The 21881-nt window shown below is 34.0% G+C and overlaps 4 protein-coding genes and 1 long non-coding RNA gene across 5 annotated transcripts; 3 read left to right on the top strand and 2 right to left on the bottom strand.

Annotated features, from left to right (window-relative positions):
- Positions 1–215: 215 nt before the first annotated feature.
- Positions 216–9401, top strand: LOC116336591 (probable serine/threonine-protein kinase DDB_G0282963). Its single transcript, XM_031760530.1, has 7 exons — positions 216–517; positions 3760–5489; positions 5960–6272; positions 6413–7201; positions 7364–7917; positions 7994–8021; positions 8123–9401. Exons 2-7 carry the CDS (start codon positions 5343–5345, stop codon positions 8431–8433), a joined length of 2142 nt encoding a protein of 713 aa, XP_031616390.1. The 5' UTR covers positions 216–517; positions 3760–5342; the 3' UTR covers positions 8434–9401.
- Positions 9402–13507: 4106 nt separating this feature from the next.
- LOC116336610 lies at positions 13508–14719 on the bottom strand. Its single transcript, XR_004200717.1, has 3 exons — positions 14031–14719; positions 13659–13954; positions 13508–13589 (listed from the first exon to the last, which is right to left on the bottom strand). It is a non-coding gene; the product is annotated as an uncharacterized LOC116336610 (long non-coding RNA).
- A 208-nt stretch (positions 14720–14927) lies between these two features.
- On the bottom strand, positions 14928–18148 carry LOC116352594 (AFG3-like protein spg-7). The gene is made up of 8 exons (XM_031785313.1): positions 18130–18148; positions 17839–18056; positions 17341–17774; positions 17185–17275; positions 16820–17112; positions 16543–16670; positions 16218–16465; positions 14928–16136 (listed from the first exon to the last, which is right to left on the bottom strand). Exons 2-8 carry the CDS (start codon positions 17929–17931, stop codon positions 15012–15014), a joined length of 2412 nt encoding a protein of 803 aa, XP_031641173.1. The 5' UTR covers positions 17932–18056; positions 18130–18148; the 3' UTR covers positions 14928–15011.
- Positions 18149–18502: 354 nt separating this feature from the next.
- On the top strand, positions 18503–19649 carry LOC116352217. The gene has a single exon (XM_031784630.1). The coding sequence runs from the start codon at positions 18600–18602 to the stop codon at positions 19479–19481; it is 882 nt and encodes a 293-aa protein (XP_031640490.1). The 5' UTR covers positions 18503–18599; the 3' UTR covers positions 19482–19649.
- A 134-nt stretch (positions 19650–19783) lies between these two features.
- LOC116352216 (protein C12orf4 homolog) lies at positions 19784–21552 on the top strand. The gene has a single exon (XM_031784629.1). It carries the CDS (start codon positions 19892–19894, stop codon positions 21449–21451), a length of 1560 nt encoding a protein of 519 aa, XP_031640489.1. The 5' UTR covers positions 19784–19891; the 3' UTR covers positions 21452–21552.
- The last annotated feature ends 329 nt before the right edge of the window (positions 21553–21881 follow it).

Raw genomic sequence — 21881 nt, 5'->3', positions numbered from 1 at the left:
TTGTCGTTGTGTGTGTGTGTGTATTTGTGAAAGAGTAAGAGAGACAGTGAGATAGAGTATAATTCGGTGTACGCGCGTTACGGTGGAAAAGCCACAGACAACCAATATACCGACCGAAAGATTGTGAGAAATTCACATAGCTTATATAGCATCCAATACACAACCAACTGTTTTCACTAAAAATGCTCTTCAGTCAGTAACTAGGGAGTGGTATGTCAAAACTGACGCACACATCACATCGTCATCGAATTATTCAGAATAATTTTCTTTATTTTTTTCTTTTGTTTTTTTCGTTAGTTTTTTTCATTTTCTTCGTGTTCTTTTATTCGATTAAAAGCAAATAAAATGATGCCGCGAATATTACGTCAATTGGAAAATTGAAACGACCACGACGACGACGAAGAGAATCAAAAAGAGATTGAAAAAAGAAAAGAAAACCAACCACCAAACAACCGAGTAAAACTAAAACACGGCCCACAATAAATAAGAGAGTGAGAACAACCGATAGCCGAAGAATGTAAGCGAAACGTAAAATTAAAGATCAATTTGATTAATAGAATCGAAATTAGCACTAGTTTGTTCATGTGATGTGAATGTTTGATTGTTATATCGCGATATTTTCATTAATTTCACAACTTTAATCAAAATGAGTATCATAAAATGTGTGCATGTATGTGCTTGTGTAAATTTTGAATAACAAACGCGACCACGGTGAAGACGATGACGACGACATAACAGCAACGGTCGGTGTTTTATTGCCACTTTCTTGGTACGGTATCATCTGTAAGTGATTTGATTTGTTGGGTGCGAGTGTGTGTGTGTGTGTGTGTGAATGTCGAAAATCAATTGAAACGGCTCTTAATTAAAGGAAAAATAAACACAGTCAACATTGTGAGTGTATTCTTTTTTTAGCTTCTTTTCTTTTTCGCTTTTCAAATTGCATTCAAACATTAGGCATTTATAAAACGTTAGGCATGTGATATGTGTTACAAATACCAAAGTAATTTGATACTTAATATTTTAAATACGTTTACAACGTTTCGCAATCGATAATGCAACTTCACGTAGTGACGTTGTTGTTGCTGTTAGGGGATCGTTTTTTATTTATTTATTCGTCTTATATTTTCTTTTCATAAATTAATGAATATAAAAGACAAGCACCCAAACATATACGGCACACGCATACAAATTGAATGCGCCCGGAGTCGAGAAAAAGGAACAGGAAGAGCATAGAAAGGGATATTAACCTCCGTATAATGCAACAAAAACACATTAAATCCCATTGCGAATGTTTACACCTTCGTGTTTTCAATTCGCATGTGAATAAAATCATATACGAGCATGTGTTTGTGTCAATAAGTGTTTGCGTGTAACAGCGTTGGTGTATTTTGCGTGAGATCCCCTCAGTTGGTGTGCGTGTGTATGTGTGTGTTTATGTATGCGATATAGTTTGTATGCGTGCGTCCGTATTGACATCCGCTTGTTTGTTTATTTTGTCTGCGTATACACATTCCACATTTTCGCACACAGCATAATTCCCAATCCTGTTTCCGCATTTTCCAATGCACTATTTCAAGTCACACATCGCATTTTCCATTGGCTGTTGCATTTTCGATGTAATGCGCTCCTGATTTTATGCCAAAAAGAATGAGACAGAATGATTTTGGCATCATTTCAATGGTTATCTCGATGCATCACAACTTGTAATCCATATATATTTTCATCTCATTTCTTTCCATTCCATTTTTATGCGGAAAATTTATATTTGATGTCGCATACATGGTTCGTGCGTTTTTATTTCAACTTATTTCGAGTCATTCCATCGAATTCAACTACATGCCATCCATGTTACAAACCTACCTCCCACAATCAATATAATCATTTATTAATGAACACAAAAAAAAAGTTTATTTTTACCTGAACTTTTAACATTTGAGAAATATATTTAGACCATTTTCCATACATACAAAAGTCCTTATTTCAAACCAATGAAAAAAAAAATGAAATACAATTTGTTGTTATAATATAGATACAAAGTTGTCTAATTTCCTAGTGGAAAAATGTTGCGCAATAATGTGCTGTTGTCTCACTTACATCGTGTGTACTGTGTATAATCAATCTGATTAGTGGGAGGAAAAACAACGATTTTTGTCATTAATAACATTCATTAAGGATTCAATGTGCGAAAGTACATCTCATTTATCTTGTAAATCCGCACATCAATTTTAACTGATTATAGAAAATCTGTATGTCACCCTATGATTTGTAGCTGTTGCTATTACTGTTACTTTCGTTCTCAATTCACATACGTTTTTTTCTGGCTTCATCGTTTTGTTGATTTTTTCGTTGTTTTCTTCTTCTTTTTCTTCTTCTTTTTCTTCTTCTTAGTACGATTGCCTGAATACGGCATTAACTACCGGTTTTCAATTCAATGTAAAATAATAGTAGTAGTTGGAACAGCAGCATTACCAATCGCATTTTCCATATTGATTTTAAACGGTTCCACCATGACGCAAGAATAGTTATCGATTTTGGAAGGTGTATTTATAAAGAGAGAAAAAAATGAACCGTAAGACGAACTTTTCCATTCGACATATCAAAGCTCTATGCACGAAACGATAATTATCATTATTTTATAGTGAAAACCACTTAAATGAATTCTTTTTTTTTCTGGGAATTTTCTTTAAAAAGGGTATCATTTTCCAAAGAAATCTGAATTCACAAAATTTACAAAAATGTGATAAATGTTTTTTATGTCAAAATACTCGGAGAAAATGGCATTTACGGTGATTGAAAAAACTTGTTCATCCAAAAAGTACCGAAAATTGGTATTCAGTTTTGCAATATAAATAATCCTTTTTATTGCAAAAGATCTAGAATTTAATACTGTAAAAATGCATAAAAATGACCATTTGCTAGGTATTAGATATTGGGTCTATATTAAAGGTTCACCCAAAATCATAAATAGCTCAAAGCCGATGCCTCGATACTCAACCACCTTGTCAAATAAGATTTGTGTTGCCTAAAATATCATACATAGAAAAACGATTTAAAGGAATTAAATTTTATGGGGGTGACGCATTACAATACTTGACTTTTACACTATCTGTATGCGGAAATGTAACAGACACAACTAACACAAACGAAGAAAATAGAACGCAATGCTCTGATATTCATTCTCTTTCTCTCTTTTTCTCTTTCTCTACATATAATATGCATAATTGTATATTTAGAATGATATGGCGGTTAACAAGTTATTTACCCATCAAATAATTATATGGTTATGAAACTTTCTTTTTCGAATCAAACCATTCGAATCGAAATTTTCAACCTGAAGCGGGAAAGAAAACGTGCGGGATATAGAATAGAACGGGGTTTGATTTTGATGAATGAAGAGCTATGAAAATTAGAAACGAGTATGATAAATGGAATGAGTAATCGATTTAGGTATATGATGTGAGAAAATGTTGGCACATCGAGGTGCTAGGTATGAAAAAAAAACTCAAACAGGTGCATGAAAACAATTTAAAATAGAATACAAAGGGAAACATGGCGAGACGCTGCATTCAATGCAATCCCCTGTGTATAAGGTGAAATTAAAAGCTCCTAGAAATCTACAATCAAGTCTCTTTTTGCATATTTTTACCCAACAATCACTTAAATTTCTTATTGATGTTTGGAGGCGGTGTAAAATAGAGAGAGAGAGAGAAAGCAAGCAGAAAATGTTTAATGCATAAATGTATATTTTCCCCTTTACAGAATTGCGTTGATTTAAACGTCGGCTGCAGTGCACATTCACACGTACACTATACGACCAGTCCAGATAGAAGTAAAGCTAAAACTGAATACATACAATAATAATAACAACAACAAAGCAGACAAGCAATTACAACAACAACAACAAAAATCGTGTATGATATCTGTTTTTTTTTCTTGTTTGAAATATAAAAAAACATGCAAAAAGAAAGCCAAAGCAAGAAAAAGAAAATACAATAAAAAGAGATGACACTGTATTTGCATACAAAGAAACACCAATTAAACCAGTGGCCCTTTCATGGCATAAAAGACATAAAGCGATACTCAAAAGAAAGCATCTCACTCATTGATAATAATTAGTGAAAAGAAATAAAGTACACACTTACTACATACATATAACTAATATACATAGTATTACAAGCAAAACCGATACGAAATAAAAGAGAGAAGAATACAAAAAAAAAATACGGAAAACCAGAGAAAGAGAGGCATTGTCTCATAGTGATACATGTACGGTGTGCATGTCCTGCATATCGGTTCGTCTGCATCAGAATGGTGGAAAAGATAACGTGTTCTCTAACCGCGCGCGCGTTTTCTTGCGCTTCTTTCGGTCGAAGTGAATGAAAGAAGAGTTGAGATTACATACACTGTTTATTGTACAAGTTATTAATAAAGACTTCACAGAACCTATTTTTCTAAAAATAAACAATATATTTAACAAAAACAAAAAAAAAGAAACAAAGAGTTATGGTTAAGAATTTAAAAATAATGTCAAATGAAAACAAAAACTAAACAAAAGAAAACATACACAAAATAAACACAAACAACGAAAGCAATATAACCCATCCTGTGCAATTCTTTTCGTTAATCCAATTCAAATTTATCTAAGGACTTTTATAATACTCAATAAAATAACCCAACTAATAAAGTTCATCTATTTCGAATGAAGATAAAAACAAAGAGTGAGCGTGAGTGAGTGTGTGTGAGAAAAAAAAATATTAATATATATATACATACCAAAATATATGGAAGCAAAATTACTTTCAAGTGATATTATCAATTTTAATGGAAGTTTCATACCGATGCGAACCGAACAAAAACACTACAAAAGGAACTATTGCTTGTTAATCTTCTTTATCTTTTGTTGACGTTCCGAGCAAAAAAAAAAAACAACAGAATAACACAAACGCGGAGATTGAAAAACTGAACGATTGCAGTGTAGCAGTGGCCACATCAACAAAATATATAGACGGGGAGAGAGCGAGAAAAAAAAGAACTCGAAAAGTGATTTCGATGAGGCACTTAACGTCAGTAAGGATTTGCATTGGCAGACAAAATGAGATGAAATAATTCGTGCAGAAAATAAGTGGCGAAACCATAACAAAGGACATCAGCGAACAATAAATTATCAGAGGAAAAAGATACAGAAAAAAAAGAAATCCAAAGAAAAACTTAACATAATTAATTACGTGCGCAAAGGAAGAGATAGAAGAAGGGTGTGAGAGGTAAAGGCGACGAACGAGGCGAAGGATACCAGTGCAACAACAAAAACAGCAACAACAACAAGAAGAAGAAGAGAAAAAACCATGCCTCGTTGTTTTACAATAAGAAAACACAGTGCTCAGCACAATTCGATCCAGCCGCAGAGCAGAAAAATCGCTGCCAGCTCTGACGAAAAAAGCAGCGAATACTGTGATGGCAAAAAACCACACAGAAAAGTAGCTGTTATACAGGTACGAAAAGCAGTTTCCATCTTCTTCTTCCTTTTTTTTCCTTTTTCGTGCACTTTTTTTCTTATTGCTTCTGTTCCTATATAAAATATGAGGATTTATTTTATCGCCACATCGTTGGCATTGGTCTCACTCGCTCCTAAGCACACTTATAGCAAGCCAAAGCTTGAAATTGTCATAAATAACACACAACGAGCTTACGCCCGCATTGAACAGTAATTGCCTATCTTTGAAAATATAACGAGCACCGAACATTCGGTGTTACATTTTTTTTTATCTTCATTTTTCCCTATCCACCTACGAACGAAGAAAACCCACGACCAAAACGAATCTGTTTTTATTATTATATTTTTGAACACATTGGATATTTCAAAGTAAAATCTTCTTTTCGGAAAATCAGAAAAAAAAATGCTAAGGCTTTTCATTTTTCCCTCTTTAAAAATGTGCTTCTTTGTTATTCGGATCCACTGCAGAAAGCATCGGTGCGAACAACAAGCAAAAAACCACAATCGAAAAGTAAAAATACAGCCGATGGACGCAATTCTCGCGAACCATCCAACAATAGCAATAACAAACACCACAAAGCCGACTCAGTTTTTAATAGGAGCAACAGATCGAATGGCACGAACAGTGAATGGAAATCAACTGTAATGCAGCGAAAAAAGCTCATGCACTCAACCAATGCGGCTGCTCAACAACAAACAAAAGCTACAGGTCCAACTAGTCCAACCGAAGGGACTATCGCTCCAATTTACTACAATGGCAATACGAACGATTCAAGAAATGGTGAGCATATATCTCTCTCCTTTTTTTGACAACATAAATGTCGAATTTTTTTTTGTTTTCATTTTGTATATGAGTCCATTTGAAGCGATTCAAGGGAATTTGAACAAAAAAGAAACCACACAATCTCATTTTTATTTCAGAAGGCGTAATCATTTCTTCAAAGACAAATGAATTCGAACGACTATCGACAAGACATAGTTATCAATCGGAAAATGTTACCGAAAAATCAACAGAGATTGTTCGATCTGACGCATCATCGATCACAAATCAAATGTCAATTACTATAAAAAATGGAACGTCGTGTTCGACAGTTATCACCGGTGAATCGATGCGTCAGACAAACAATTCAATCGTTCCATCACATCAAATGTCATCCGCAGTTGTGTATAAGCCAATACAAAGTGTCATTCAATCGACCATTGGTCATATTTCAACAGCTCCAACAAGTGTTCCGTGCGAATTATCATCATTTAATTCGATCACAATGCGATCAAATCCAAGCAATGATAATCAGTATACAAAAGATTCAAATCAATATTATGTATTGCGATCATCGGCCAACGATGACAATGCAATCAACAATAATAATCAACATCATCATCATCATCATCAATCGTCTGTTTATCGTGAACGAAGCATTGAAGAAACCGAAGCTGCTCATGATCTATTATCGCTATCACAAAGCCTACCACCACTTCCAGCTCCATGTGTTGTTACCATTTTACATCCAGTTACAAATTACAATGTCAATTCACCGGATGTTCAAGAAATCACACCAAGTCGACCATCATCAAAAGAATACATTACGTACACAAATGGTCGAAACATTCAATACCAATCGGAACGAACCGAAATTTATGGCAGAAATAAAAAGAATGTTAGCACACAATTTGATGCCGATATGCTTCCCGATGACAGTTCAAGTTCCGGTAAGTTTTCGGTTTAACACTTATTTCTTAATTTGTTTCACCTCAAAATTTGATTTAATTTGAAATTTTGAATCAAAGTTGTGGCGAACATTTATTTGGTCAAGATCTCAAAATTAATTCTAATTTATGTAAATTGTTTTTCAATTCACTAAAATTGTCCAGATGTAAATCCGCAAATAACGCCATTGACACCGCCCACATCTGAATCGTCTTCATCGGATGTTGAATTTATATCGGAAGCGGTATCGTCGTCATCATCATCATCATCGTCGTCATCGTCGTCGTTATCATCGTCGCCATCAAGACGAAATACGGAAAATGTAAATCAAAAACCACAAAAGTCGAAATCCGCCCAAGTATTTGGAATGACAATTTTCGATGCGGTTATGATAAATGATGGCCGATCGAAGAAGGGTAGCGGTGATGCTGAGGTGATTCACATTGAAGAACGTCGAAAAGGACGATATAAATGTCCACAGTGCGGTAAACAATATGCAACGTCAAGCAATTTAAGTCGACACAAGCAAACACACCGAAGCTTAGATTCACAGTCAGCCAAAAAATGCAATACTTGCGGAAAAGCGTACGTTTCGATGCCGGCCTTAGCAATGCATTTGCTAACACATAAACTTACACACAGTTGTGATGTGTGTGGGAAACTATTTTCGCGACCATGGCTTTTGCAAGGCCATTTGCGTTCACACACTGGCGAAAAGGTACCCAAATCTATATATTTATTAACTGACTCAATTGATTAATTGCCCTTATTATTTTTTTTTTATTTTAACTCAGCCATTTGGATGTGCTCATTGTGGCAAAGGTAGGTTGTTATTATTCTTGTAAACAATAAACAATTTCACTTGATATCTCTGCAATAATTGCAAATAATTTAATCTTTATTTAAAACCAATACTCAAATAGCATTTGCTGATCGGTCAAATTTGCGCGCTCATATGCAAACACATTCCGTAAATAAGCAATTTGAATGTTCAAAATGTCGTAAAACATTTGCACTGAAATCTTATCTCAATAAACATTTGGAGTCGTCTTGTTTACGAGATGAATTCAAAAAATCATACGACAACAACAATAAAAAGAAGAGCGAATCCACAGAAAATACGACCGATATTTCAATGGACGATGATACGATTGATGTGACCCAATGTTCACCGCAAACAATAGCCGATGATTTTGACGATGACGATGAAGACGAAGATATTATCGTAACATAAAATATACACTCAATTTTAATTTGAAAATGGTAATGATAATATTGACACACGTCGCGTGCGAATTCAAATGTTCTTTTTTTTCGATTGCAAAATATGTGCAATATTCTAATTAGTCAAACCAAAATCGCGGCAAAATAGAATCTTAAACGACTCAAGAAGACTACCACTTTTATATAAAATTATATACAGACATTTACCAGTTTGAAACCGTTTTTTTCTCGTAGAAGTAAACATTACCAAGCAGAATGATTTTTTGTGTGTATAAATTCGATCAATGATAAGGCAATTACCAAAAAAAGCATATTTTTTTAAACATAAAAAAAAACAAACAAACAATTGGTGCAATTATTAAAAAGTGAAACGAAACAGAAAACAAATTATAAAATTTGAAAACGAACGTTTTTTGTTTAAATTGGCTCGTGTTTATTGGAGTTTTCGTGTTTTTTGATATTGAAAATAAACTTTTACACGCTATACGCGCTGCACAAGTACGGCAAACAAAAGCCCGTGTTGCAAATTTTCATTTTTGATATTGACAAAGAAACAAAAGAAAAAGATTTAAAGTGTTTCGTTTTCGGAAATTGGATAGTATTTTAAGAGAAAAAACAAAAACTCTGTAGGAATATTTTTTTATGAAACAAAAAAGAAAAAGAAAATGAATACCAGTTTCTTGATTTATACATAATATTTAGTGCTTAGCTCCTAATAGCCATTAGATTCAACTGCGCATATTTAGTAGAAGTCATCTTTAGACATTTAACTCGAATCTTTCTGACTTTCAATTTTTTTTTATTATTTCGCCAAAAGTAGGGACTTATTTTCCAACTTTAAACCAAGTGTATGCAACATGAACAATTTCTGTTTTAATCAGTGCAAAAAATGGGTGATGACGAGGGTTCCTAGGGTTCGGATTACCCTCTCTAAAATATTTTTGAGAACCCTCAACAATTTTGGATATGAGGAACTTTTTTTTGCTCTTCACTTTTTTTGGCCGAGAAAATTCTTTCGATTTGCTAGGGTTTTTCGCCAAAAAAGTGAAGAGCAAAAAAAAACGATTTTATCCTCATTTCAGACAAATTGTTGACTTCGTCAGGGACCCCCATGGATTTTTCCAGGGACCCCCTACGGAATTTTGCCATCACCCCCCCTCTAAAAAAATTTACGTCATCTTCAATGGTGCAAAAACGAATTCCAAATAATTTTCTCGATATTTCCCCATCAATTGAACATTTTGGTAGTTTCATTTTTTTATCATCATTTATAAGTTGTAAATTACAATTCTGGAACAACCACTTGAAAGTGACATTCTCAATTGATCTATATATTATTCTCTATCTATTTGGGATGTGAAAATAAGAGTGCCCAGTGCTGTTAGCATCAGAAGATTCGAGTTAATTATTAATTATTATTATTATTGAACAATAAAAAAACCTAAGCATTCATCATGATTCGAGGCAATTTACATAATTTAGTAACGAAAACAAAAGATTTAGCAACCGACAAAAAAATAGAAGAAGAAAAAAACCTATGAAAAATATAAGTGATTTTTAGAGGCTGTATTGAATTGTCATCTTTTAATTTATACCATTTTTCATATCTTAAATTCAGCATTAAGGAATAGTACATTAAGTTTACAAGAGAAACCAAATTATCATAATTTCTCGAATAATGCATTTTTTTCTTTCTATGCTTTCTCGTTTTTTATTTTTCGAATATGCGAAAAGCAACAAGCAAAAAGGAAGGGGAGACGATTTAATTAAGAAAAAAAGACAAAATTCAAAGCAATACTAAATTATTGAATAAGAAATATGTTTAGAAACACAAAGATTTTTTGAATGCAAACGAAGAACGTAGGAATCAGAATTAAAACAACAAAAAAACAAACAAAAAAAACACTAAAAAAAATTGTTAGAAATTAGAGAATAGGAAAATAATGCTATACACAACACTCACGTCACATTACCGAAATAATTGAGATATTTCTATGATATTATGTAGAATGAAGCAGAATCTACTGAAATCACATTATACGTATTAAAATATATTCAAGCATTTATAAAAAAAAGCAAACTATAGTGGTGGAAAAAAGACAATGTGAATGGTTGCCCTAATGGATTTTATTGAAAGAGACAAATTTACAAGATGAGAAAAGGTTGAACGAGACGAGTGAAATGAGTGTTCACATCTTTTTTGGCGGTATTTTTCTTTTGTGACGCAAATGGTGTATGTCTCACAACATCACTTCCATCCAGAAAAAGAACGATACAAAAATCATACGCAAAAAATCAAATTTTTCTCCATCACAAATATTTAACCTTCCAGTCAATTGCGTCACAATTCAATTTGTTGCACTTTAAAAAAATACTTCTGAAATAGACTGAACACTTATTGAACCGTAAAGCTCGCGATCAGTGCGAAAACAAATTATTTATTTATACACAATTTAGAATTTTATCTCCAAATGAACATGAAAAACAACAATAACAACAACAACAACAAAAAAATGAATTGTCTAAAGGAAAACAAACATTAAAACCGTTTTGAAATGTAGTTATTTAGCGATATTGAGCTAAAAAAATTGTAGGCATTTTAAATAATTAGAAATGTATGATTCTATCTTAAAGTAAAAACAAAAATCACGCAATACCACATACAAGAAGCGATGAAATGACAACAATAACAATTATTTATATGAAACGGCGCCCAATTTTCATTCGGATTCGAAAAATGTAGAAATCAAAATTCTCTTCAAGTTTCCATGCTGATGATAAGATCATCTGCAATTACACAAGTGTATGAATTATGTTTGCATTTGAACATCAAGGCGATGGTTTCTTCCTTCATTAAAATACACTTTTTTTAGTGGGTAGTGGGATTCAGTGCACATTTCGATTCTTTTCGGAAAATGTGAAAGAACCAAGGGTTGGCCCAGCAACAGAATATTTACACTGTCACTTGTATACATCAACAATAACATTGTTTACAATTGGCTAGAATTTGACAGTGGATTAAGCCACCTGGTTGTTTCAAACAAACAATTTCAGAGCTGTTATTGTCATCGAAGAAGTGCAGGCACACATATTATTATATTTCATATAATTTTCCATGTGCCGCACTTCCGCGTTGCCTATAGCAACTCTGAATAATGCGATTGTTCTCGGTAAAATCTCAATATATGTATGTGCACGACAGCTTTCACATTTCATAGTTGATGTACCGTACGAGATATGAGAAATCGGCGAGCGAAACTAGAATTCTATAATTATTGGATAATAGTTTATATGACCTGCTATTTCTACGAACCATTTATTTTGATCCAAGAAAAATTTATGTTTTTTACCGTTTTTTACCAAATATGCACATTCTTATGGTTGTTATGTTAATTTTATAACAGTATCGGCGAAATGATTATTTTCCACATAACGATAAATGTGCACTTTGAAACAATGAATGTTGTTTAAGTGTTGCATAAAACCAATTGTCAATTGCCAAAAATATACACTTGTATCATTTAATTATCTCTTTAATCGTATTTTTGAGATAATCCACACTGCCCTCCAACCAATTGAATCATTTTCTTTTCGATAATTGAAAAAAATTGTTAAAATGATCTGGATCTCTCCCTCATTCAGAGCTCGTTCAAGGAGAAAGTTATGTGATAAAGCCATTTTGAGAGAAAAAAATGATTTTGTTGTGTGTGTCTGATTTTTTGTTCCCTTTAAATTTAACTCATTTTATCATTTACACACACACACACAGCTACGTTCTCTCTCGAATCAAATCAAACGGAAGATAATAATCCATAGGCTATCAAAAGTCTGCATATTGTGTATGTGAATGAGAATAACAGTAACATCTAGCCTTGGATGCCTAACATATAGCCTTTCATTGCTAAATTAATTATTATTAAAATGACATTTTGCCACCAATAAATAATATTTAAAATGATTAAAATGAAGAAAAACAATTTTAAATTATACGAATCAAGCCATATCATTTTCTCTTGCATCGGTGATATTTTATGAATGACGATTGCTTGACACCGAAAAAAGCAAAAATCACAACAGCTGTTTGCAAACCAAGTTGTATAATTTTAAAGAGAAAAAAATACTCAACCTGATAAAAAAATGAGGCCATTGGTCAATTAATTAATTCAATTAATTAAATTATTTTCTTTTGGATATTTGCAAAAAAAAAAATTAATAATGATATTTTTTTACCTTATTCGAAAATAATTCCCATTTATTAATAAAAAAACGCGTTGAAAATGTTCACATATATTTCAATCGTGTTTTTAAAATATTATCGTTTTTGCAAGAGATTCATCAAAGCGAATAGATTTATTTACAAAATAGAAGGGAAAAAAATTAATTTTAATTGAGAGAGCTCAAGCGGGCGATGAAGAGACCGTGAGGGGACTGGAGATGAATAAAAAAATTATTTGAAGAAATTAAAAAAAAAAAACAGAAATAAACGGAAAATTAGTCGCGCACGCGCGTGAACAAAAAACGGAAATAATTGCAATAAAAACATACTGAATACTGGACAATTGTGCAACGAATATATTATACATAAAATTATATATTTAAAACTTCACTAGTCATTTCAAGCGCTAGTCATTTTAAAATTACGTATTTAATAAAATATTTTTTGCATTGTACAATAGAGTGTTTCCCATATCTGTAATTAAAAAAATGGTATGTTTCAATTTTAAGAGCATAAAATTCTGTTTCAAATCGTAGCATTAATGTAAAGCATCGATTGATATCGACACTTCCCGAAGCAAAAAACTCTTTTCAAAATCGAATGATACTTACAATGAAAAACGCTCCGTTTGTACTCCTGCGTAGTCATCATCAACCAAATGGGGTGTCGACCTTCTGCTACGCTACTATCCCACATGATCGAGATAGCCTTAATAACTAATGTTACATTTGTTTTTTTTTGTTTGCGTTGTGCTGATTAAACAGCATGATCAGCTGGCTGCTGGTCGTACTCGAACATTTCTACATCAATATCCACGTTGGCGGCAGCAGCAGCGGCTGCTTCAGCGACAGAAGCGGCTACTTCGGCGGCCTCAGCGACAGCTTCGCGGGCTTTGTACAAATATCTATTGATCGCCTCCGGTATCGGAAGTCCCAGCAATGTCCATAGTCCTGAAAAATCAAACAAATGAATCTTCTTAAACAATCATTCTTTGCTCTGGTTTTGGAATCGGCACATACATCTTGCGTCTGTTTGAGATGTTCCCCATTCGTCCACCAGATCTATGACACAATTTTGACGTTTTTTAATTGACCTAAAAGTCTTACGAGCCCCCGGACACCGCACGTGCTTTTTGATTTTTATTGGGCTGTCAGGTGGTATTTCGCCATCAGCACAAAAAAAAAGACAAAGTCGGTTGCTTATCGGTAACCTTTTCCACCCAATTGTCGACAACACTACTGCTTTTGGTGTGTTTGTCCAACACATTTTGACCTGTCTGCCAGTGGAACTGCTTGCTCGACATTACAAAGTTGATCTGAAAAAAATTAAAAAAAATGAATCGTTATTGAATTTCTGCACTTACGCAGTGTATTTTCCATTGAAACACATACAACATAAATGTATACAAAACTTATTTCTTTGCCACTTTTTTTTTTGAGTGTTACTGTGGTATTCCAACTCCGCACGCCTGTATCAGTGCCCGCAAAATTTTTGAATTTGCAATCCATAATCATTTGAACGATGTGAGAACGGTCGATTTCTTTGTTATTTGTCTTCTTCTTGGCCGAGTACTGCAGAAACACAGCGATTCCATCGGTGTTTATGGAAAAGTCAAACTTCTTTTTTCCGCGCACGAATCGCCGAATTTTCCGCATGTAGAAATACTGATTCCACCAATACTCACGCGCCTGATTGGAATCCTTTGGTAAAATATTTGCTATGCTTGTTTTTCCGTTTTTATTCTCGATTTCTACTTTTGGTAGCAATTTTTGAGAAGACAACACCTGGTGCATGCTTGAACAGTCGATTTTGAAGTGCTTTCTGCGAAAATCACATATCGGCACCACTGCTAAATTCCGTATGAATGACCGAAATTTTGGATTGTCGAGCATTTGTTTGCGCTTGAGATATCGCTTGCGTGTCTCTTTTGACTTTTTGCGCTTTCTTTTCTTCCGTTTGGGTGCTGATGTGGCCACGTCAAATTGTACTCTTCTATCTCTCTTTGCATAGATAGGAACATTAGCATGGCCTTAAACAAATGTTTTTCGTCAGTCGTGAGGTCATGCAGATCGATTTCTGGAAACACATTCAGGTCAGAAACAGAAGTTTATTCGGAACAGATAAATATGAACACAATTAATTGCTTTTTATTTTTATTTTTTTCTTATAAATACTAACATTCTATCTGGATTACAGAACACAAAAAAACCATGGTCAACATTTTGTATTATTTTTCATAAAAATTATACAAATTTTTGTATCGGTTTTTAAATGATTTTTTTCTTCTAATTTTCTTTTCTTTTTAATTTAAAGAGATGCTATAACAGTTTCGATTTATTGAAAGAAAAAAAAAAAACAAAATAAACGCAGAATTATGATTTCTTTTCCTGACTTTCGGTATTTGTTGACGTTGGTTCCGTTGTTTGTTTTTCTACGGATGCTGGTGGTTTAGTAGTATCTGCAGTTTTCTCTTTATTCCAACTCTTAAGACCTTCTGGCAATGTGGTATCTTCTTCAAATGAGCCGGTACCTTCAACAAACTCTTCATATGTGGATTTCTCTTTGAATGGACGTGGTCCAAGCAATTCAATCATATCTTCACGTTTCAATACCTCATTTTTAAGTAAGCGTTCGGCAACCTTTTCTACATCCGATTTATGCTTAAGAAGTAAATCCTTCGTTCGTACGTATGCTGAATCGATAAGAAGTCTCACTTCATCGTCAATGAGTTGGGCCGTTTGTTCGGAATATGGTTTGGTAACTCGTTCTTGTGTATCAAAACTAACATTGCCAACTTTTTCATTCATACCATATACAGAAATTTGAGCATATGCATTTTGTGTGACTTTTTGTAAATCATCTTGGGCACCGGTTGTAATGCGACCAAAGAAAATCTCCTCCGAACAACGTCCACCCAATGTCATACACATTCGATCAAATAATTGCTCTTTTGATAATAGATACTGATCTTTTGGTAAGTATTGTGCATATCCAAGACCTTTTCCACGCGGAATTATTGAAACTTTCAACAATGGATCGGAAAATTCCAAAAACCAACCGGCAATTGCATGACCAGCTTCATGATAGGCAACCGTACGTTTTTCATCCGGTGACAATACATTCGTTTTCTTTTCCATACCAGCAATGACACGTTCAATTGCTTGCTCAAAATGCTTCAATATTATGGATTCATATGAATCACGGGCCGCAATCAATGCAGCCTCATTACAAACATTTGCTATATCGGCACCAGTGAAACCAGGCGTTAGAGCGGCCATTTTTCGTGATAGCTCCATTTTATCTAAATCGGTTTTTAATGGACCTAAATGAACTTTAAATATGCTTGCACGTCCTTTTATATCAGGCGCTGGCACATAAATTTGCCGATCAAAACGTCCAGGACGTAAAAGCGCTTTATCCAAAATATCGACACGATTCGTAGCGGCCAATACGACTACATTTGTCGTTGTATTGAAACCATCCATTTCAACTAAAAGCTATATATATATATTTTTTGAACGAAAAACATATCGAGAATTAATAACATTTATTTTAATTAAACAAACTATCATCTCTACCTGATTCAATGTGTTCTCGGCTTCTGAGTGACCGCCAAAATTTTTACCACCACGCTTTCGACCGACCGCATCAATTTCATCGATGAATAAAATGCATGGGGCATTTTTTCGTGCTTGTTTAAACATATCACGTACACGTGATGGACCAACACCAACAAACATCTCTAAGAATTCCGAACCAGACACCGAAATGAACGGCACATTGGCTTCACCAGCTGTTGCTTTTGCCAATAACGTTTTGCCAGTACCTAAAGTAGCAAGAATCGACCACGTTAACGTTTATGAAAGTTGAATGGAAAAACGTGGAAAATTTGAAAATATTCACCTGGTGGGCCGGTTAACATAGCTCCTTTTGGAATTTTCGCTCCTAATTTAATGTATTGGTCTGGATTCTTTAAAAAGTTCACAAATTCCATAATTTCCACTTTCGCCTCTTCACATCCAGCCACATCTCTGAAATATTATTAAAAAATTATGCTTGAAAATGACAGATTCTCAATAAAATTACGATTACCATTCTGAATGGTGATTTTTATGACCTTCGGTGATTAATGATGTCATATTTACTACCAAAAGACAAAAAAAAAATCCAAAGCACTCACTTGAATCGAACGGAAATTTCAGATGGATTAACGAGCTTTGCCGTTGATTGCATGACTCCACCAAAAAGTCCGCCACCTTTTCCGCCCATTAGTGATGACGATTTGCGCATCATATACAAAAAGGAGCCAATGATGAGTAAAGTTGGTATAAGACCAGACAAACTTTCCATTTCGAATTGATTTTTATAAAGCACATTCACATAGTTATTTGGATCGATGTTGAGATCGAGTTGTACGTTCTCCAAATTTCTTTCAAGCGAATCAACGCTTCCAATATTGAACCAACAAGTTTTCTACAAACAAGAAAGATCAAAGCACTCGTTTCAAACAAGCATTTCAAACAAAAAATTTCATTGAACACCTACTGTTGTTGCTTCAGTTCCAGGTACCATTACAACGCGAACCCATTTTTTATTAATAACTTCCAGGCGCTCAATATTCCCTTTGGAAATCAAACTGAAACATTATTAGACAAAATGTTTCATTACACATAAACTTTTACTCTGCGGCAACACACTTACTTTGTCAATTCTTTCCAGCTAAGCTCTTGGTATGCATAACCGTAATACGACCAGACAGCAATACCAATAGCTGCACCAATCATACCGAATGTAAACCATTTTTCTCTATCCGAATTATTTTTTCCGCCCGATGATGATTTTTTGTCATTTGATTCTCTGCCGCCACTACTATTTCCAAACTTGAATTCAAAACCAAACTTTTTAAACGGATTTGGTTCACTTGAATCGCGTGCTGGTCTTTCGCGTTTTGGTGGCGGTTTACTTTTGCTTTCATTGTCTTCTTTTGGCGGTTCATTTGAGCTACGTTCCCCAAAAAATTTACCAAAACCCTTTGGTGGCTTTTCGGAAAATAGTGTCAAATATTTGTTCAATAACAATTGTGCACTTGCATATGACTGCGCTCGGGCTTGTGTTTCCGTGCTATTTAATTTTAACTGCGTGATAAGAAAAAGGGTGGTCATTGCTTGTCATATTGACGCTGAATGAATAAATACTCACAGATTTGTCTGTTATTGATGAATATCGTCGGAAACAGTGCGATGATTTCGGTTCCAGTCTTGATATCGCTTTTAACATTCGATAAGATGACATATTTGAATTTATGTTTATACTTTAAAATGGTTAAATCACTTTAATTTTTCTAAATAAAATGAAGATGCCAAAATGCTATCATTCGTAGTTCAGTTTAATCTCGTGTCGTTTGAATAAATTGAAGTCTAATGAAAAGAAAAAATTACATCTCTTGACTTGATTTCATAAAAATTTAGACAATTTCTATTACTATCGAACCTCACTTTTTTTCTATTTAGAAAAAGTCCAATATCGACGGTAATCACTTGTCAAATGCCAGATCCATTCAGATGACATTTGATTTATTTTAATACTTTTATAAAATGAACCAATGTGAAGTTGGCTGCAAATCAAGCGACATACATATTGTTTTAAATGCAACAATTTTTTTTTCGGGAAATTGTTATAAATAGGTTCATTATAAAATCCCATTTCAAATAATATACCGCAAATTAAAATTGAAATACATAGGGCATGGAATTTAAGTGAAAATAATGATTTTAAATTTTCAAATGATGCACCTGTATAGTGCCGGTACATTTGAAACACTTTGAATGTAAAACTGACAGATATGACCGTTTGTAACAGAACGCCCAAAGGATAACGAAGTGTTGAACGAACAAGAGGTGATACACAAAGAAAATTCGATACAAAATAAACGAATATCAATTTAAATCAATTCTGTCACGATGAATTTGAGTAAAATTTCACAAGCCGAATTGAATTTAAGTGTTGTGGCCGATAAAATTGTGACAAATGCTGGATTAGTATCGTATCATTTATTTTGTCCATTCTGTGCTGATTTCTATTTATTTGAATTCACATTAAAAGATCATTTGAAACGTGAACATTCGTCATTGATTCAAAAGCATTTTAAAAATGTGTGCACCAGTGATAGTCAAATGAATTCATCAAATTGTGATGAATCGTTGCGCATTCGATTTCTCAATGAGTTCAATCATGTATGTGATTTGTGTGGGGCAATGTTTATGCGAGACGGTTTGATATCCAAACATATCATCAACTATCATGGTTCGAATTGTTATGCCGTATGGAGAACGCAACAGCCAAAATCTGGCAAAAAAATGAGTTCGAGCATTGAAAATATTTGTAAAAAGGATGGAAACGATTCAAAAGAGATGTATGCCAAATATTCGCCTGGTTTAAGTGAAATGTTTGAAGGAATTTCAACGCGTGACTATGACGATTTTACCATTGATCGAACACCACTCAAGAGTATACTAAAAAAATCGGCATCAAAATCAGCACGCATCATTAGTTCACCGTCATCGTCCAGCATTCGTCGCATTAAAAACAGTACGTCGGCGAAGCGTTCAACATCAGCACGTCGTGTATTACGCTTTGATATCGCAAACACATCGCCAATCGACTTGGAGAATGTTCCATTCGGTAATATTACGGACCACACAAAAACATCGAAAAAATCCGTTGGCCAATTTGTTCGTCGCATTTTATTTGGACAGTGTGCTGGCGTTTCAAAGACAAAAAAATCATCGAATCGTTACACCGTTACCTGTACGCCAGCCAATCTTTTGGAAGATGCATTTTAAAATGCACGATTCCGGTTTTTTTTTGAATCAAACAAAATTACCGATGGTTCTATCTAATATTTATTCATTACATTCATTTATGTAGTCAGGTAGTTTGACAAATGACAATTTTCACATACCGTCTCCATTAATACATACATACATCGATTTCGGTAAACAACTTCATACCAATTAGAAACTAATATTAATCTAAAATTGTATGAGCAATCTCTCACTTTATTTATCAAACAAAATGTCAAAAATGTCTCATTAACGACAGTAAAAACGTAAAAAATTAGCTAATTTCTGAGCTTTGAAATTCGAAATAAAATTTTATTACTTCTATTTTTGGAAGAGAAAAAAAAACATTCATAGTGTGTAATTGTGTTTTCTTTTATTTTTAAAAACAATTTAACAAAACTGGATGCAAGATGGATACAGTAATTCATCCACAAACAACAAAAACATTTGAATATAGTTATACCGATGTGGATGGAACCAATAAAACAATTACATATCCGATATTGTTTCCGATGCCAAATGAAACAATCGGTGAATTGGCCCATAGAATTGTCACCGAACGTATGAATCCATTGATGCGTGAACTTGATGCACATTTGTCAGTTCGTGAAGAACTGGAAAAGTTTATTTTGGAACAAAAGAGACGGCAACGGTGTGAGGCTGATGATAAGATCTTGGCATCATTTCAAGCCGGAAATATTGATATTGATAGTTTGGTTAGTAAAATTGATAGTTGGCATAAAGACGAAATTCTTGAGTGTACAACAAAAATTGGTCCAAGCGACGAAGAGATATTTGCTCAATCATTTCATCGGCTTGTTCATTCATCGCAATTAATGGAGATTCTGTTGAAAGAACAATCGTACGCAAAGTCAATCATTGAATTAAATCGAGAACGTGATGAACAAATTAAATCACTGATAAACGAACAACAAACGGAAATGGAGAAAAAAATCGACCAACTAGACGATGGCACCACATCCGAAGACATAAACAATCTATTAAGTCAACACTATAGCCGGCAAAATTTACTGCAACGACAATGGGAATCGGAATTGGAAGCAAAAATGGGCCATCAAAAGAACGATTTTCGCAACTGGATTGTTAGTTTGCTTGGTAAAATGCTGTATTCAATGGATGAACGACAATCGCTTGCGAGCGGCAATTCAAATCACAGTGAATCCGATAATGCTTCAATGTTTAACATACACACGCCCACTTTTGAAGAGAGTTTCACCATTTACTTGGGTTCACAACTAAAGCATATGCACAATATGCGGTTGATTGCAGCAAATATTTACGATTTTTGCGATTCACTTCATTTGAACGAAAGTCTAAGCGGTGCCAATGTAGCGCTTGGCCTATATTCATCTTCATTATCTGGCATCATTTTACTCACACCATCCGGTCAAGTGAAAGCAAATCGAGATTTAACTAAAAATGCTTCCATGACAACTGAATTCCACTTCAATTCGATCGGACAACAAATCGAAGATATTCAAAACGAATTAAAAGCGGTTAAAGAACGCAATGGTTGCAAATTGAAACCCGGTGATTTTTTTATTACAAAACATTCAAATTTATCACAAACTCACGTCATATTCCATTTGATATCGGACGAAGCATCAAACAGTCCTGAAGATATAACGTCGAGACACCCTGTGATATTGGGCCTACGAAATATATTGAAAACTGCAAGCCGATATGACGTTACCAACTTGTCGATACCGGCACTTTTGCGACACGAAATGTCCGAAGACATGACAGTGCCATGGTGTAATCGACGTGCCGACTTAGTATTTAAATGTGCCAAAGGTTTTATCATCGAATCAGCATCATGGGGTGGCGCGGAATTGAATACATTACAATTGGTACTACCACAGGATATTTCCTATGAACTCTTCACTTTGCTATCGAACACCGTGCCACAGGTGTTTCGACTCGCTAATGCTAAAATATTCTCTACATAAGCTCAGTAGAAATAACAATAATAATAAATCATTTGATATTAACCAAACAATTGTAGGAATAATAATTACAGCAGACGATAGATCGTCAGTTTAGTAATCATCGCCACTAATTACAATGTAAATATTTTCACATTTATGTGAAAAATGGATTTTTTTTTTTTAAATAAATGAAATTTTTATCAGAACTTTGTCTTTTTTGTTTTGTTTTAGCAGAATTATTTTATAATTTAATTCTTGTACTCTGCCAGCGTTATTGCATTAGTACAAATGATACATATGACCGGGTGAAGATTAAAGGAACTTCATATATAAGAAAATATGGTTATATTTTATTTTCAACTACAATTCCCATCCATTCGATATATTTAACAAATTACCAAAAAATATTTTCGGATTTGGCGGATCGCATTGAGATTTACAGATGTTAAAA

This window comes from Contarinia nasturtii, unplaced genomic scaffold, assembly GCF_009176525.2.
Source record: "Contarinia nasturtii isolate CC-2019 unplaced genomic scaffold, AAFC_CNas_1.1 Cnas_scaffold_187, whole genome shotgun sequence".
Lineage (NCBI taxonomy): Eukaryota > Metazoa > Arthropoda > Insecta > Diptera > Cecidomyiidae > Contarinia > Contarinia nasturtii.
Note: the sequence above shows the minus strand (reverse complement) of the source record. Positions and strands in the feature narration are given on the sequence as shown.

What these genes read in the sequence shown, in the direction of transcription:
- LOC116352216 (XM_031784629.1), top strand. Translation starts at nt 19,892, where the DNA reads ATGGATACAGTAATTCATCCACAAACAACAAAAACATTTGAATATAGT.
- LOC116336591 (XM_031760530.1), top strand. Translation starts at nt 5,343, where the DNA reads ATGCCTCGTTGTTTTACAATAAGAAAACACAGTGCTCAGCACAATTCG. An exon ending in GTTCACACACTGGCGAAAAG is followed by an intron (nt 7,918 to 7,993) that starts GTACCCAAATCT and finishes ATTTTAACTCAG; the next exon opens with CCATTTGGATGTGCTCATTG. An exon ending in ATGTGCTCATTGTGGCAAAG is followed by an intron (nt 8,022 to 8,122) that starts GTAGGTTGTTAT and finishes ATACTCAAATAG; the next exon opens with CATTTGCTGATCGGTCAAAT.
- LOC116352594 (XM_031785313.1), bottom strand. Translation starts at nt 17,931, where the DNA reads ATGTCATCTTATCGAATGTTAAAAGCGATATCAAGACTGGAACCGAAA. An exon ending in CTGGAACTGAAGCAACAACA is followed by an intron (nt 17,113 to 17,184) that starts GTAGGTGTTCAA and finishes TCTTGTTTGTAG; the next exon opens with AAAACTTGTTGGTTCAATAT. An exon ending in CCGAGAACACATTGAATCAG is followed by an intron (nt 16,137 to 16,217) that starts GTAGAGATGATA and finishes ATATATATATAG; the next exon opens with CTTTTAGTTGAAATGGATGG.
- LOC116352217 (XM_031784630.1), top strand. Translation starts at nt 18,600, where the DNA reads ATGAATTTGAGTAAAATTTCACAAGCCGAATTGAATTTAAGTGTTGTG.